The sequence below is a fragment of the Fukomys damarensis genome, unplaced genomic scaffold, assembly GCF_012274545.1.
Source record: "Fukomys damarensis isolate Sample0158 unplaced genomic scaffold, DMR_v1.0_HiC HiC_scaffold_25, whole genome shotgun sequence".
NCBI classification, from domain to species: domain Eukaryota; kingdom Metazoa; phylum Chordata; class Mammalia; order Rodentia; family Bathyergidae; genus Fukomys; species Fukomys damarensis.
This window is the reverse complement of record NW_022900937.1, coordinates 18424048-18437841: the sequence shown is the minus strand read 5'-3', so window position 1 is coordinate 18437841 and position 13794 is coordinate 18424048. Positions and strand designations below refer to the sequence as shown.

Below are 13794 nucleotides of genomic sequence, written 5' to 3'. Positions count from 1 at the left end.
TCCAGCCTTTTCCCTAATATGTAGGTTTGGTTTTTCTCGGTCCCTCCCCCTGCCTAGTATGAGGGTCAAACCCATCCCCCCCAGCCTTTTTAAATTTTGACACAAGTCTGGTTCAGTCACTAAGGTAGGACTTGAATATGGGATCCTTCTGCCTCAGCTTTCCAAATGCTGGAAAGACAGGTGTGTGTCACAGCACCTGGCTGCAATATATAGGTTTTAAAGAAGAAATAATTGCAATTACATTTCATACACAATTTTTAACTTGGCTTGTGTGTGTGCGGTGTGGTGTTCTGGAGACCCAACCCATAGCCTTGTGTGTGCTGGGCAAGTGCCCTGTCCCTGAATTATGTACACCCCCCCAGAGCCTTAAATTATATTTTTAAGTCGGGTTAATAGGTTACAGGTATATGAACAGTTCCACAGCTTTTTTTTGTTTTGTTGTTTTGTTTTTTTTGCTGTTTCTTTGTTCCTCCAGAATCAAACCAAACTCTGGGCTCTATGCATGCTAGGCAAGTGCTCTACTACTGAGATTCAACCCCACCCATCCTGTATCCGGATAGCTTTTACATTACATAAAAATGTTTCCTTTATATATCATATTATCTAGTGAATATATTAGCATTTACTCAAGATTCTTGGTTTAAGTTTCCAAGTATGCATTTGCATTTTCCACTAGGTGCACTTGGATTCCCAATAATGATATATGGGAGTCCTCTCAGAGACAACTTCAGAATGATAAGTACAGTATTCTGATGGCCCTGGTGCTCTGTCATATGCTTTAAAAGTCAGAATTGGGCCGGGCATGGTGGCACATGCATGTAATCCCAGCACTCGGGAGGCTGAGGCAGGAGGATCACTGCTCAGCCTTTTTAAATTTTGACACAAGTCTGGTTCAGTCACTAAGGTAGGACTTGAATATGGGATCACTGTGAGTTTGAAACCAGCCTGGGCTACATTGTGAGTTCTAGGTCAGTCTCAACTACATAGTGAGACCCTGTCTCAAAAAACCAAAAAAAAAAAAAACAGAATTGTCAAAGGTGACCCTGCCTGAAGTTGCTGGTTACTTCTAGTTGGCAGATAGTAACATTGTACAGTCCTGCATTATCGAAGGGGAAATTCTGTAAAACCCATTTCTGTATGTGAAATGTCTTAAATATCAGCAGTTCATGTAGAAATTGATGATCTTTCCTTTGTGATACCATCAATGTTATGTAGTGACGAATAAAACTGGAACAGTTAGTGAACAGATTATTTGAGTAAGGAAAGGTGGCTCATCATTTCTTCCAAGGTTATGAGGAGGGTGGCAGTAGATAGCATTACAATGAAGTATTTACTTAGTGTTCACTGTTTTTACCATAACTAAAAATTGAATTAGTCATGAGTCGAGTTTAATTTGGGGATACAAGACAAATCTACCCTGATAACTTTTTTCAAGTGTCCAGTGTTAATTTGCCCACAGGGGAGTTTTGGATCAGCCCTGATACCCCTGTTGGGGAAGTTTGGTTTCCATGTCTTGTATCAAGAAGAGGAGCCTTTGGGCATTCTCCGTTTCTCTTTCTTTGCACATTCGGTCCATTTTAATGGTTTTAACCAACAGTGGGAAACATTTCATAGCCAAATAACCACGTTTGTTAGAAATATACTTAAGAATCATTGGTCTCTACTGTGGATAAAGTATATGTATGGTCTTGGGAGAAACACCCCTTTGTCACCCAGTGGCTTTGTGTGCAGTGTTCTGGTTAGAGGTCATACAGCAGATGAGGAGCATTGCTCCCACACAGTGTAGACTTTAAAGAGAAATGAAGCTTAAGAGGCTTAAGGAGCTTGTGCCAGGTTATATACAGCGTAAGAGCAAGGGACTAAACCCCAGGGCCGGAGCGCTTTCCACAGCACATGTTTTATGAACATTTTACTTTTATCTTGGAAAAGTGTACAGTGGTCTGCTCAGTATTAATTACGGAGATAGTCTCTCTGCCAATGACTGTGGCTAACGTGATGAGTAAGATACTTTTCCCGCCCTAAAGAGAAATGTAGTGAAAACGTATATACCATCTGTGAAAATACTAAAATGTAGATACGTAAGTCTTAATACTGTACTCTACTTACGTGGAAAGGACTTTAGATAGGAAGTCCCTGGAGACTTGTTTAGTTTTAAAGTGTGTAGTGCTAAGTCAGCAACTGTAGGCCATTCAGTTTCTGCGTCTGAGCAAATATCTGGAACATCTGGGACAAGATTCTTTCAGTGAAATGTAGGAATTTGGAGCTCTTCTAGTAATGACACACGTGTACATGTACCTCAGTACTCTGCAGATGTGTTTGCACATCATTTAGGTTGGTGCTGTGCTCCCGTAAAGGCAGGTTATCCCATTTTCCAGATGAAACCGTGACTTGGAAGACAAGGGGACTTGCCACAGTTTACAGCGCTGGGTCCTGTGTTCAGATTCAGGATTTGGGTGCATAGGATGTAAGAATGGACTGGGAAGGCCATAGTTATCAGTACTATTTCATGTCAGGTGGTGGCTGTGATGCAAGAAATGATAGAATTTACTCTTAAAGCAGGTTTGAAAATAATGCTTTCATTACCATTTGGGATAGTTAAGTCTTAATTCTGGAGAGGGAAAAACAACTTTGTCCAGAGGACCTATACTAGAGTATTATTAAATATATTATATATAATGAATCATATACACATGCATATCAGTCACCTTCTATACATATATATTTTTAAGGCACTATGCAGGGTTGATAGTCTTGTACAATGTCTGAATTTTTACTTTTCTTGATTGAACGCAAAGTAGAAACATATATTAGTCACAAAATAAAAGATTGCTCCAGATCATCTCTTAACATCCTGTCTAGGTGTAACATTCTATGGGGTTAAGTTCTTATTTTTATAATAGTTTGTATAATGCTTCTTAATTTGATTCTTGCATTCTTAGTTTTTTGAATGCTATGTAAAATGTGTGTGTGTTGAGGGGGGTTACTTAATCCTTTAAAGGCTTGGGAGACACATGACTTGTACAGCAGGAAATTTAACTTTTTGTGTTTGGAATTTATAAGCATTTGTCTATAGAAATAACCCTCTGGTCCTTGGGTTCCTAAACTGTGAACCAGAAAGCTCAATTATGTGATGGATAAATAAACGAGGTTTTGGGAATGACATAGGCAGAGCCAGCCATCATTTATGAAATTGCTTCTTTGGAAAACATGCTTTCTTCTGTAAGACTGGGGCTTTGTTTCAGGTCTGTCAGACTCCTTCTCATACTTAAAAAAGACACTTAAGGTCACTTACTGAGGAGAACATTTTCATTTCAAAGGTAGAGGATTTTGTACCACTTAGTCAACATTGTCTAACAATAGAATAGGGACAAGAGCTTGATTTTTCTGCAGCCTCCAGAGATGTTCTGAATGGAGCCGTTTGGTCTGCTCAGGAATAAGTGCTAGTTTTTCGCTAAAGCAAAGTTGCTCATTTTCTTGTGGTGGGAAGAGTCTACCTATAATTTCACTCAGGTTTAAGATTTTATGTTTATTAAAAGAGGGATGTTCAGTCATCAACTTAAGGAGAAGGGAGACAAGTTCTTTACCTCTCTAGTCCCAAAGGGACTGTTGTGTTCCATTGTAGGCTTATGTGTGTGTGTGTGAACTAAAGCTCAGAGAAGCTGTGCATTCCCCAAGTTGTTCAGCTCATCAAAGTTTTGAGCCAAGATTCAGTTCTAGTTCTTTGCTTGTCAGACACAGTCAACTTTGGGGCAGCCAGAACTGTATATTCCCAGTGGAGGTAGAGACAGGAAAAACTGCAGTGTAAGGTTTTACTACTAAAATGAAAACTTCTACAGTTCTCAAAATAACTTTACACTTACTCTTTCGTGGTGGAGCCTTTGTAGATAAAATGCAGTATTAATAATTGAACATGTTGGTGTCCACTTTGTTTCCCTGCTTGTAGAACAGAGAATTTGACTTTTTGCGTGAAATTTTAGGCTATTTTTTTTATTTAAAATTTATCTTAAAATGCCTATTTTATTTCAGTAGCCAATGACCATCAAGCAAGCAAAGAAAAGAAAAAAGACATGTTTTTCATTAAAAAGGACAGATCTATGAAATGGTTTATAGGAAGTGAAGAATAAGATGGTTCAATTAAAGCAACTTGGAATCATTAGCTACGAAATTAAAATGCAAGACAAGTGTCCAAATGGAACACTTAAGCAATTTTGCAATATTACACAGTTTTCTTTAGCTTTTGTTATTTTTCAAACTTTTATGTAAAACTTACACAACCAGAGTGATAGCTAAAAAGTATCAATCTATGAAAGTAGTGATTAGCAGTATAAAGTTCTCATTTGATACTTTTTTGTCTTCAAATCCATTGCTGTCATCTGAGATACTTGGTTATTGTGGTTTGACCTTCCTTAACTTGGAAAGCTGTATGATCAGTTTGCCAGTGGACAGGTCTTGTAATATAGGGAAAGGATCCATATGGAAAATCAGACTGTGATTCTTCTTCATCTTCACTTTCCTTTTCAGGATGTAATTGTGGATCTGTGTTGATTTTAGGTTCTGCTTTTTGAGGTAAAATTCCAATTCTGTGTTTTGCACAGCAAACCAACCAGTCACTCACAATGAGTTCAATGAGAGCAAGTTCACAGATGTGAATTCCATCTAAAAGTTCAATAACCTGTGTGATGTTTGCTAGATATACAACACATGCACCACCGTGTTTAAGACGTGGGTATAAAGCAGGCATTGCAACTAGAGGATTTAACATATCCAAAGGTACCACATCAAATGCTAAAGATTGTATGTCTTCAGCTGCTCCCAAAATATCCTTGTCAATGAAATTCACATTATCTGGACATTCTTCTACATGACTTAATTTCCATGAATCGTGCCAGTGTTTGTAAATTCTTCTTAGCCAGATCATGATGGTCCTTTCGTATTTCAAAACTTATGACTTGGCCTTGTGATCCAACTGCTTTGGATAAACGCTCTTTCCACCAGAGCCAGAGCCTGCATCTAAAACAGTATCGCCTGGGTTGATACCTGTCCTCATCGGTACCGTGTTCATGTCCTTTGGGGATGTGTTGGCAGTCCCTCTTTTCATCAGTAACACATAGTCTTCCAGTGCTGTCCTCTGCAGCATGAAATGCTTACCAAGGGAACTTGTCAGTACCTGGCCGGGGAACTTTCCCACGATCTTGTGAACAGGACTAACCCCCACATATTATTTAAGTGTCTGATGTTGCTCAACCTAAATAATTTTTTTAAGTGAGTTTCTCCCTCCCCAGTCTCAGCTAAAATCAGCTCTCTGGCCTGAAAGGATCCCTTTCTGAAAGTTGGGCAAGAAGCGGGAGACGCCTGAGCCAGGGTGGGCAGTGGGGAAACCCACTTTCCCACTGCAGGGGATTGGGCTGGCTCTGCTCTGCCCTGGAGTCCCCAGGATCCTAAGATCCCGAGGGGCTGACCCCTCCCACCATGTCTGCAGTCTGAGGCTTTCCAGCGATGACAGACATCAGACCCCAAAATCCTGGTCGTGCCAAAGGAGAGATGGGGATTACTCCATCCGGAGACTTCCCTTTGCACCGTCTGGCGCTCTGGCTCTCCATCTTCTGTGTCTCTAGGTGAGGACTCATAACACGGTGACCTGGCTTCCTCAAAAAACTGCAGCCCAAAGGGGTGCAGAAATGAATTTAGATTAATTTTTAAAGATACTTTTGATGAGTGAAATAATTGTAAAGTGTTGTCCTTCCCAGTAACTGGGAGAGGGGTGCAGTTTGGAGAGGAGGAGGAAAAATACCAGTGGAACCATAATTTGCATCAGTCTTAAGTTGCATGAAGCCACTTACAATACACAAAGAATTGTAGCATTTTGGAAGATTCACAGCATGTCTAGACTCAGACCTTTATTTCTGGGCTACCTAACTGCTTGTTTTTGTGGAGCAAGAGGTAAAGACATCTAGAAAGTATGCAGTGGTCATTTGGTTTAAATAACTTGCTGCTTTTTACCCTGTATAATTCTTCAACAAATAATGTCACCCAATAAATAATGAAATCTGATATAAAGTCATTTTTATAAGGTTAAAGTATGAAAATTGTTTTAAATGTGTCTGTCATGAATGGTAATTTGGACATGAGATTGTATTTGTATTGGAGCCAGTGCACACCGATACCACAATCCAGCTCTAATAATTATTTATCCAGGAAGCAAGATTGATGTTGGTTTAGGTAGATGGACTAGGACAGTTGTGAAACTCTTAAGGAGCCTTTGTTGATATTTTAGACTCAGTAACAACCTATTTAAGGTTTAATTTTCCATTCAGGCCTGATGGCTGGTTCTATACAGAATTGGAAAAAAACATCACCACATTTGGATCAAAATTGGTTTGCTCCAAGCAGGAAAATGTGGGCTCATCTGGTAAGAAGCAGCACTCTGATGCCAGTAGAGCAGTTGCATTCTGTCTGAATTCTGCTAGGGCTGTGCCCGACCTTTATAGGGGAACAAAATTGTGCAGAGTTCTATCCTCTTCTTAGCTTCTGACAGTAACAAGTTCATGACGGGGCTGTACATGTATGATTGTCCCACTGGGTGGCTTAATACCACCTAATGTGACTGTCCCATGCCGCCCAAAGTAACGGTCATGCATATGCCCCCAGTGGTGTTGAGCCAGTTGAACATGATTCCGCAGGTATTTACTGAGTGTCTTTGCAGGAGCCTCCATTGTGCCAAGTACCTGAAACATGTGCCCCAGTCCCCTGCACCATCAGTAGTATCAGCAGACAAGCCCGACAATTGGCTCATCTTACTGACTAGGGAGTAATACAAATTCAGTAGAATCCACTTGTTTTGAGCATTCATTGATACTTAATATTTTTAACAGAGTTGCATCGTCATGGTCACAGTGTAATATTAGAGCATTTCTGTCATCCCAGAAGAAAACCTTTGGTTATCTTCATTACTCCTCCTTCCCACCCCTGGCTCTCAGCAATTACTAATGTTCTTCCTGTCTTTATAGTGCTTTTTGTATTGTTTCCTTTTTCTGGGCTGTTTGTTTGTTTGTCTTCTGAGACAGGGTCTTTCTATGCAGTGCAGGCTGATCTTGAACTCACTGTGTAGTCCAGGCCGGCCTCAAACTAATTCTCCTACCACAGCCTCCTGAGTGCTGGAATTACAAGCATGCACCACCACACCTGGCTTTCTGGAGATTTTATTTAAATGGAATCGTATAAGATGAGGTCTTTTGTGTTTAGTTTCTTTCCTAATTTTGAGGTTCATCTGTAACATGTACTTCATATCCCTTTGTGCCACTACGTGTTTATCCGTTTAGCAATTGGTGGATATTTGGATTATTTCTGCACTTTAGCTTTTGTGAATAATCTGTTATGAACATCCTTGTACAACTTTTTGTGTGCACATGTTTCTGTTTCTGTTGGGTGGATGCCTAGGAGGGGGTTGTTGGGTTGTATGGTAAGTTTATATTAAAGTCGTAAGAAACTGCCTCGATGCCGTCTTTCAGAGTAGCCATGCCGTGTCACGCTTCTACATTCTGATAGCTTGTTATTGTGTGTAGTTTTCATGATAACTATTCCAGTGAATATGAAGTATCTCGTTGTGATTTTGATTTGTGTTTCCCTAATAACTGAAGATATTAAGAATTTTTTTGATGCATACAGTCCATTCATATATCTTTTTTGTTTGGTTGGGTTTTTTTGTTTTGCTTTTTGGTCCCGGGGATCAAACTCAGGACTTTGCTTTTGCAAAGCAGGCAGCAGAACCATTGAGCTAAATCCCTGGCCTCATATCTTTTTGATGGAACATCTATTCAGTGTTCTTATTAATTATAAGAGTTCTTTATATATTCTTACAGATCCCTTATGGATGATATATAATTTTCAAATATTTTATTCCAATTCTGTGGCTTGTCAATTTCTTGATGTCTCTTGAAATGCAAAAGTTTTAAATTTTGATAAAGTCCAACTTATCAGTGTTTTCTTTTTTCTGTGATCTCTTGATTGTCTATTGCCCAGTGATGATTTTACCTTTTTTTTTAGACAGGGTCTCACTATGTAGTCCTGGCTGGCCTGGAACTCATGGCTATCCTCCTGCCTCAGCTTCCTGAGTGCTGGTGTAACAGGTGTGTGTCACCATGCCTGGCTTGATTTTACCTTTCTTGAAGGCCTTTTGAATGGTAGGACTTTGGATTTGTTAGCTTTATGGACATTATCCAGTGGGCCAAACTTATTTTCATTGTTTGAATACAGAGGTTACAGAACAAATTCATTAAACTTACTCTGTTTTATAAATTCATCTTGGACATGTTTGTCATTTCTTGTTCCCCCTCCTCCTCCTGTTGTCACTATCGTCGTCCTCCTTGTCATGCCTTTCCTCCCCCTCCTCTTCTTCCTCCTTTTTTAGTACTGGGATTGAACCCAAGGCCTTCACACTGACCTACATCGCCAACCTGTTTTTTATTTTTTATTTTGAATCAGAGTCTCACTAAGTTGCCCAGTCTAGGCTTGAACTTGGGATCCTCCTGCCTTGGGATCCTCCTGTCTCGGCCTCCCAGAGTGCTGGGATTACAGGCGTGCACCACCATGCCTGGCTCATATGTCTTCTTTCAGAGTAAATTAGCATCTGCCGCGGATAGATATTATTGTTATCCTAAGAATACATATTTTCATCTTATAGTTGTCCTGTTTAGGTTTTACTTTTTCTTTTTCTGGAAAACTTAACATTCATGGTTTATTTTCAAAGCAAGTAAGGTTAATTGCCAAATAATTTTTATAGTTAATAGTCAGAAAACGCATGAGTCATAGATTTTTATCAGAAAAAGATTTTTATCAGATGCAGGTGGAGACATTTGTGCTGGGATGGGACATTATGGTGCCAGTTATAATGACTGGTTTCAGTTCTGTAAGAAAAAATGAAATCAACTTTCTATTCTAGAATTTTTTGTTTCATGAAGACGAAGCTTAGTCGATTTCATAAGGTTTCTTTCCTTAGATCAGGGCTTCACAGCTTCTGTGCTGTTGATAATTTGGGGCAGCTCCCCTTTGATCTTTGGGTGTCCTGTAATCGTGGGGTGTTCAGCAGGACCTGTGAACAACTCTCCCAGATGCCAGGAGCATCTCCCTGCTTGTGACAATGAGCGGAAGTCTCTAAATGCTAACATATGTCTTCGTGGGGGGCAAAATGACACCCCCCCAAGAGAATCCTGCTTTAGATGTATATGTACTGTATGTAGAACACAAGTTAAAAATTAGCATTTTAGAATTTGTATTAGTACGTGTTTACAGTACATGATTACATTCATTGTGGGGCGTTGGTCCATGTACATAACTCATCTTAATTCTTTTTTCATCTCCTTCCCCTCTCCCTTCCTCTCTTGGTCCTCTTCCCACTTGCAAAAGATCTAGCTCCCTCTTTCCTATTACCTATCTTTTATTTGGTTCCTTATTTATATGTTGGATTTCTCATACATGGGAAATGATGTGATATATAAGTGCGTGTATCTGAATTATTGTACTTTAATGTTATCGTCTCAAGGTCCATCCATTTTTCAACAAATGACTCAAGTTATCCTTTGTGGCAGAGTAGTACTCCATTCGATGTAAATGCTGCATTTTCTTTATCCGTTTATCTGTTGATGGGCATACAGGCTGCTTCCAAGATTTAGGTATTATGAATTGAGCTACTATAAACATGAATATGCATGTATCACTGTAATGAGATGTCTTTAACTTTTTCTGGCAAGATACCTAGGAAGGGAAGAGCTGGATTGAATGCAATTTCTATTTTTAGATTTTTGCTGCATTTGCATACTGATTTCCATAGTGGTTTTACTAGTTTACATTCCTATCAACAATGTTAGAACCCACCCCATCCCCTAGCCTTGCTAGCATTTGTTATTATTTCATTTCTTGATGATAGCCATTCTTTCTGGAGTAAGACGGAACCTCCATGTTGTTTTAATTTACATTTTTCTAATGGCCAGAGATGTTGCATATTTTTTATGTACAGTATTTATTGGCCATTTGTACTTCTATGAAGTGTCTGTTTATTTCAGTTGCTCATTTTTTGTTGGAGCTTTTATTTGGGGGGGTCTAATTTTTGTTTTTAGTTTTTTATATATTCTAGATATTAGTCCTCAGTCTGGGAAATAGTTGGCAAGATTTTTTTCCATTCTGTAGATTTTCTTGTCAATCTGTTGTTGTGTCTTTTGCTGTGTAGAAGTTTTTTAAATTTGATATGCTTTCATTTATTCTTGATGTTATTTCTTTTATTTTCTTTTTGATGCCGGAGATCAAACTCAGGACCTTGTGCTTGCGAAGCAGGTGGCAGAACCACTGAACTAAATCCCTGGTCCATTGATGTTATTTCTTGTGCAGTAGGAGTTCTGTTCAGGAATTCTTGACTATGCCTGTGTCTTTCGAGAATTTTGTCTATTTTATCTTCTGGCAGATTGCGTTTTAATATGTAGGCCTGTGATCCATTTTGATTTTAGTTTAGTATGTGGTGAGAGCTTTGGGTCTAGTTTTAACGTTCTGTATGTAGACAGCCAGTTTCCCAGCCCCATTTGTTAATGAGGCTGTCTTTCCTTGAGCTTATGTTTTCAGTCCCTGTGTCACAGATCAGATGGCTGCATGTGCCTGGGCTTTCTGCATTCTCTGTTTTGTTCATTGATCCATATTTCTGTTATTGTTTCAGTACCATGCTATTTTTATCACTGTAGCTTTGTTATATAACTTGAAGCCCAGGATTGTGTTGCTTCCTCCTCTGCTCTTGCTATTCAGGATTGCTTTTGCTATTCTGGGTCTTTTCTGATTTCATATGAGTTTAGGATTGTAGAACACAATTTTGAATCATGCTAAAATGGAATTCAGTAGTCTTCTTTCCCCCAAAATAGGGGTGGGGATTATCCAAGAGCTGTGTCACTAGGACAAATAGAGTGGTCTTTGCATGCAGCCTGTAAAACTTAAGGAGCTAGAGGTTTCTGCTTGGCCCTCATTAAAAACATACACACATCCACACAAACTGTATTTTCTCTTCCATTCCTGCCCTTTTTTTAAAAAAGCAAAGTTTCACTTTTATTAAAGGTTTTAATGGTAGGAAGAGAAATATGCTTTGCAGAGTAATTGTGGTCCAGGTAGACTAGGTAAAGAAGTAGACTACAGGGTGAGAGCAGCCACTGTGAAAGAGAGCACAGTAGCACGATGGTGACTCTCTTTTGTGTTCCCCAGTCCTCAAGCTGGTGTCAGATCTAGGCTGTCCAATGAAAAACCTGCTTGATTTCTTGTGAGAAGTGAAGATAGCACTTTCTGATTGGTCCCAAGTGCGGGGCTTAGTCATGTGTCCTGGATCTGTGATTGAGAAGTCATATTTTGCATAATTGCTTTGCCATGCCCTAATTGCCTGCCTCACCACCCCCCAAATCCCCATAATGTGTTATTGGGTGCTAAGAGTGCAGGGGTCTCTGTCTTCATATGGCTACTTCCAGCTGATGGGGGCCATAGGCCCTACTTCCTGGGGATTATGTGCTCTCCAACCACATTGAGATGTGTGGCTCACTGGCTGGGTAGTAGAGGAAAAACAAGAACCTGTCAGAAGGGAATGAGAAAGGAGCCAGTGCCATGTGCAGAACTGTTGAACTGAGGGCTCAGTGGGAGAAAGGTTGGTGAATTTGTCAGGAGAGTCATGGGCTGTGGTCTTGATCACCATCTGAAGCCTTGACTGGATAAACTGTACTACTAAGTTGGGTGGGCAGATCCCAAATATGAGAAGGAGCAGGTCAGAATATTTCCTAGCCTGTCAAAGGAGTATACTATAACAGATCTTGCAATTGGAGGATAAAGTATGAGAAAGAGGGCTATAAGATAGACCACTAAGCCCGAGAGACAGCCCTAGCAAGATTACCTGCATCATGGATCTAATTGAAAACAGGAGTCCCAATCCAGTGCCCATGTAAGTGGTGTGGATTGGGGTTCATTAGTGACTGCTTGTCTGCCCTTGAAGTGGTCCTGGAGTCTTGTTTTTCAGAGAGGAGACTCAAGTCTACTAAGGTCCACAGGGATAGCTTCTTTTGGGTGGGCTTTTGCCTCAGTCTCCTGCCAGCTTCTTTATATTCTTGTTTGCATGTTTGCCTTTCATTGTGTTGTGAGGTCTTCTTAAGTCAGACAAAGACACACAAACACAGTTTCTGCTTTTTGGAGACAAGGTCTGGGTATGTAGCCTGGTGGCCTTGAACTCATGATCTCCTGCCTCAGCCTCCTAAGTGCTGGGATCAAGGGCGTACACCACCACACCCCATCAACCCACCCAGTTATTGTACCTGAAGCTGTGTGGACCAGTTCCAGATGACTGCTGGGAGAAAATGAAATTTGAGGAAAAGGAGGATTGGATTGGATTTCCTCTGCTTTCAACTTTAAGAGCTTTTCCACTGTGGCCTAATAGTCAGCGAGGATTTGGAGTCTGAATGTAGAGCATGACCAAGGAGAAGGGGTGTGCAGAGAGAGGTAAAGAGGCGGTGTTGGCAGAGCCGAGTCAGTCTCTGTGTTGTTGATAAAGTGGCTGCTGCTTTCCATCTTCCCTGGGTGCTTTAACGCAGCCTGGGCACTGGCCTGTTGTGTAGAAGCAGATGCCACAGGTAGGCGCCCCAGTGGGGTGCAGTACAGCTGCTCACCGAGCCCAGGGAGGAGTTTTCTGACATTTGTGTGTGTAGAACCCCAGCTCTACCGCTGCAGTTTTAGCCTTTCAATGCCACGGGGGCAGCCAGGGCCTTGACATGGCAGCACTGTGGTTGGCTCTCAGCATATGGAGAGTCATCTGTTAGTTAATGACTGCCACAGGTACACAGGTACGTGACAGGGCAGGACCCCCTTATGACATTCTCGTGAAATTATGGCCAGGAATTGTAACTGGTTGCAGCAGTATGGACACATTATGGTTTTTAAAGGCCCTTACCTTGCTGTTTAATGAAAACCCTGGCTTTGGTGTTTTGCCCAAGTTACATTTTACTCAGCTCTTGTCTTTGTCTTTTATAACAGCTACTTTCCCCTTTAGCTGACATCAGACTCTGCTGCCTCCTGTAATTTTCCTGATTGCTTTCTCTTCTGTCTCAGTGTGTGCCTTAACATTGGAAAGGGGGACTTGGGGAAGCCATATTCTGGGTGGTTAGGGCTGGAACAGAGGCCGAAGTGGTTCACTGCTAATTGTGATGCTTCTACTCCTCCAGAGGTCCCCGACCCCCCCCCCACCTCTGTAGTGCTGCACCACCCAGAAATGGAGGCAGGAAGAAGGAAATAAGGAAATGCACCTTGCGTCCCTCGCCCACACTCTGCTCAAACCACTTGAGGAGCATTTTTGTCTCCATGTGAGGCTGTGAAGCACAGAGGTCCTCATGGCCAAGATCTTGCTTGCCAAGGGCCAGCATGGAGACACACGTCAGTCTGAACCTGGCATGGACCCGCTCCGCAGGCCGCGGTCTCTACTGGCCGGAGTGGCCTTCTGAAGGGAGGCACAGCAGCTGGGACTTGGCAAACACATGCCCCAGGGCAGGAGGTCCTGCTGCATTGCTGAGGGCAGTCTGTTTGAGAAAGAAGACCCCGAGGCATAGAAAATATGATTTAACTGCTGCAGGACTTTACAAAGGAGGTCCTGATTGTTAAAGTGTAAATTAATTCTGTTGGAAGCAAGTGTAATTACTCTGCCACTAAAGGAGATGTAAATACTCTAAAACGCAGGATCCATGTGGTTGTTTAGAATGTGCTTGTCTTGTCTTTTTTTTTTTTTTTTTTTTTTTTTTT

General features: G+C 41.0%; 2 protein-coding genes across 2 annotated transcripts in view; one reads left to right on the top strand and one right to left on the bottom strand.

Moving 5' to 3' along the window:
• Positions 1–4369: 4369 nt before the first annotated feature.
• LOC104875632 (tRNA (adenine(58)-N(1))-methyltransferase, mitochondrial-like) lies at positions 4370–6713 on the bottom strand. Its single transcript, XM_033756059.1, is given in 5 exon segments — positions 4370–4897; positions 4899–4981; positions 4984–5196; positions 5199–5655; positions 6561–6713. Coding segments are annotated over 5 exon segments (1434 nt in total).
• Positions 6714–6884: 171 nt separating this feature from the next.
• Aagab (alpha and gamma adaptin binding protein) overlaps positions 6885–13794 on the top strand; it is a 42821-nt gene continuing 35911 nt past the window's right edge. The window contains exons 1-2 of the mRNA XM_019210528.1: positions 6885–6895; positions 8098–8126. Coding sequence (XP_019066073.1) covers positions 6885–6895; positions 8098–8126 — 40 coding nt within the window. The remainder of the gene's footprint in view (positions 6896–8097; positions 8127–13794) is intronic.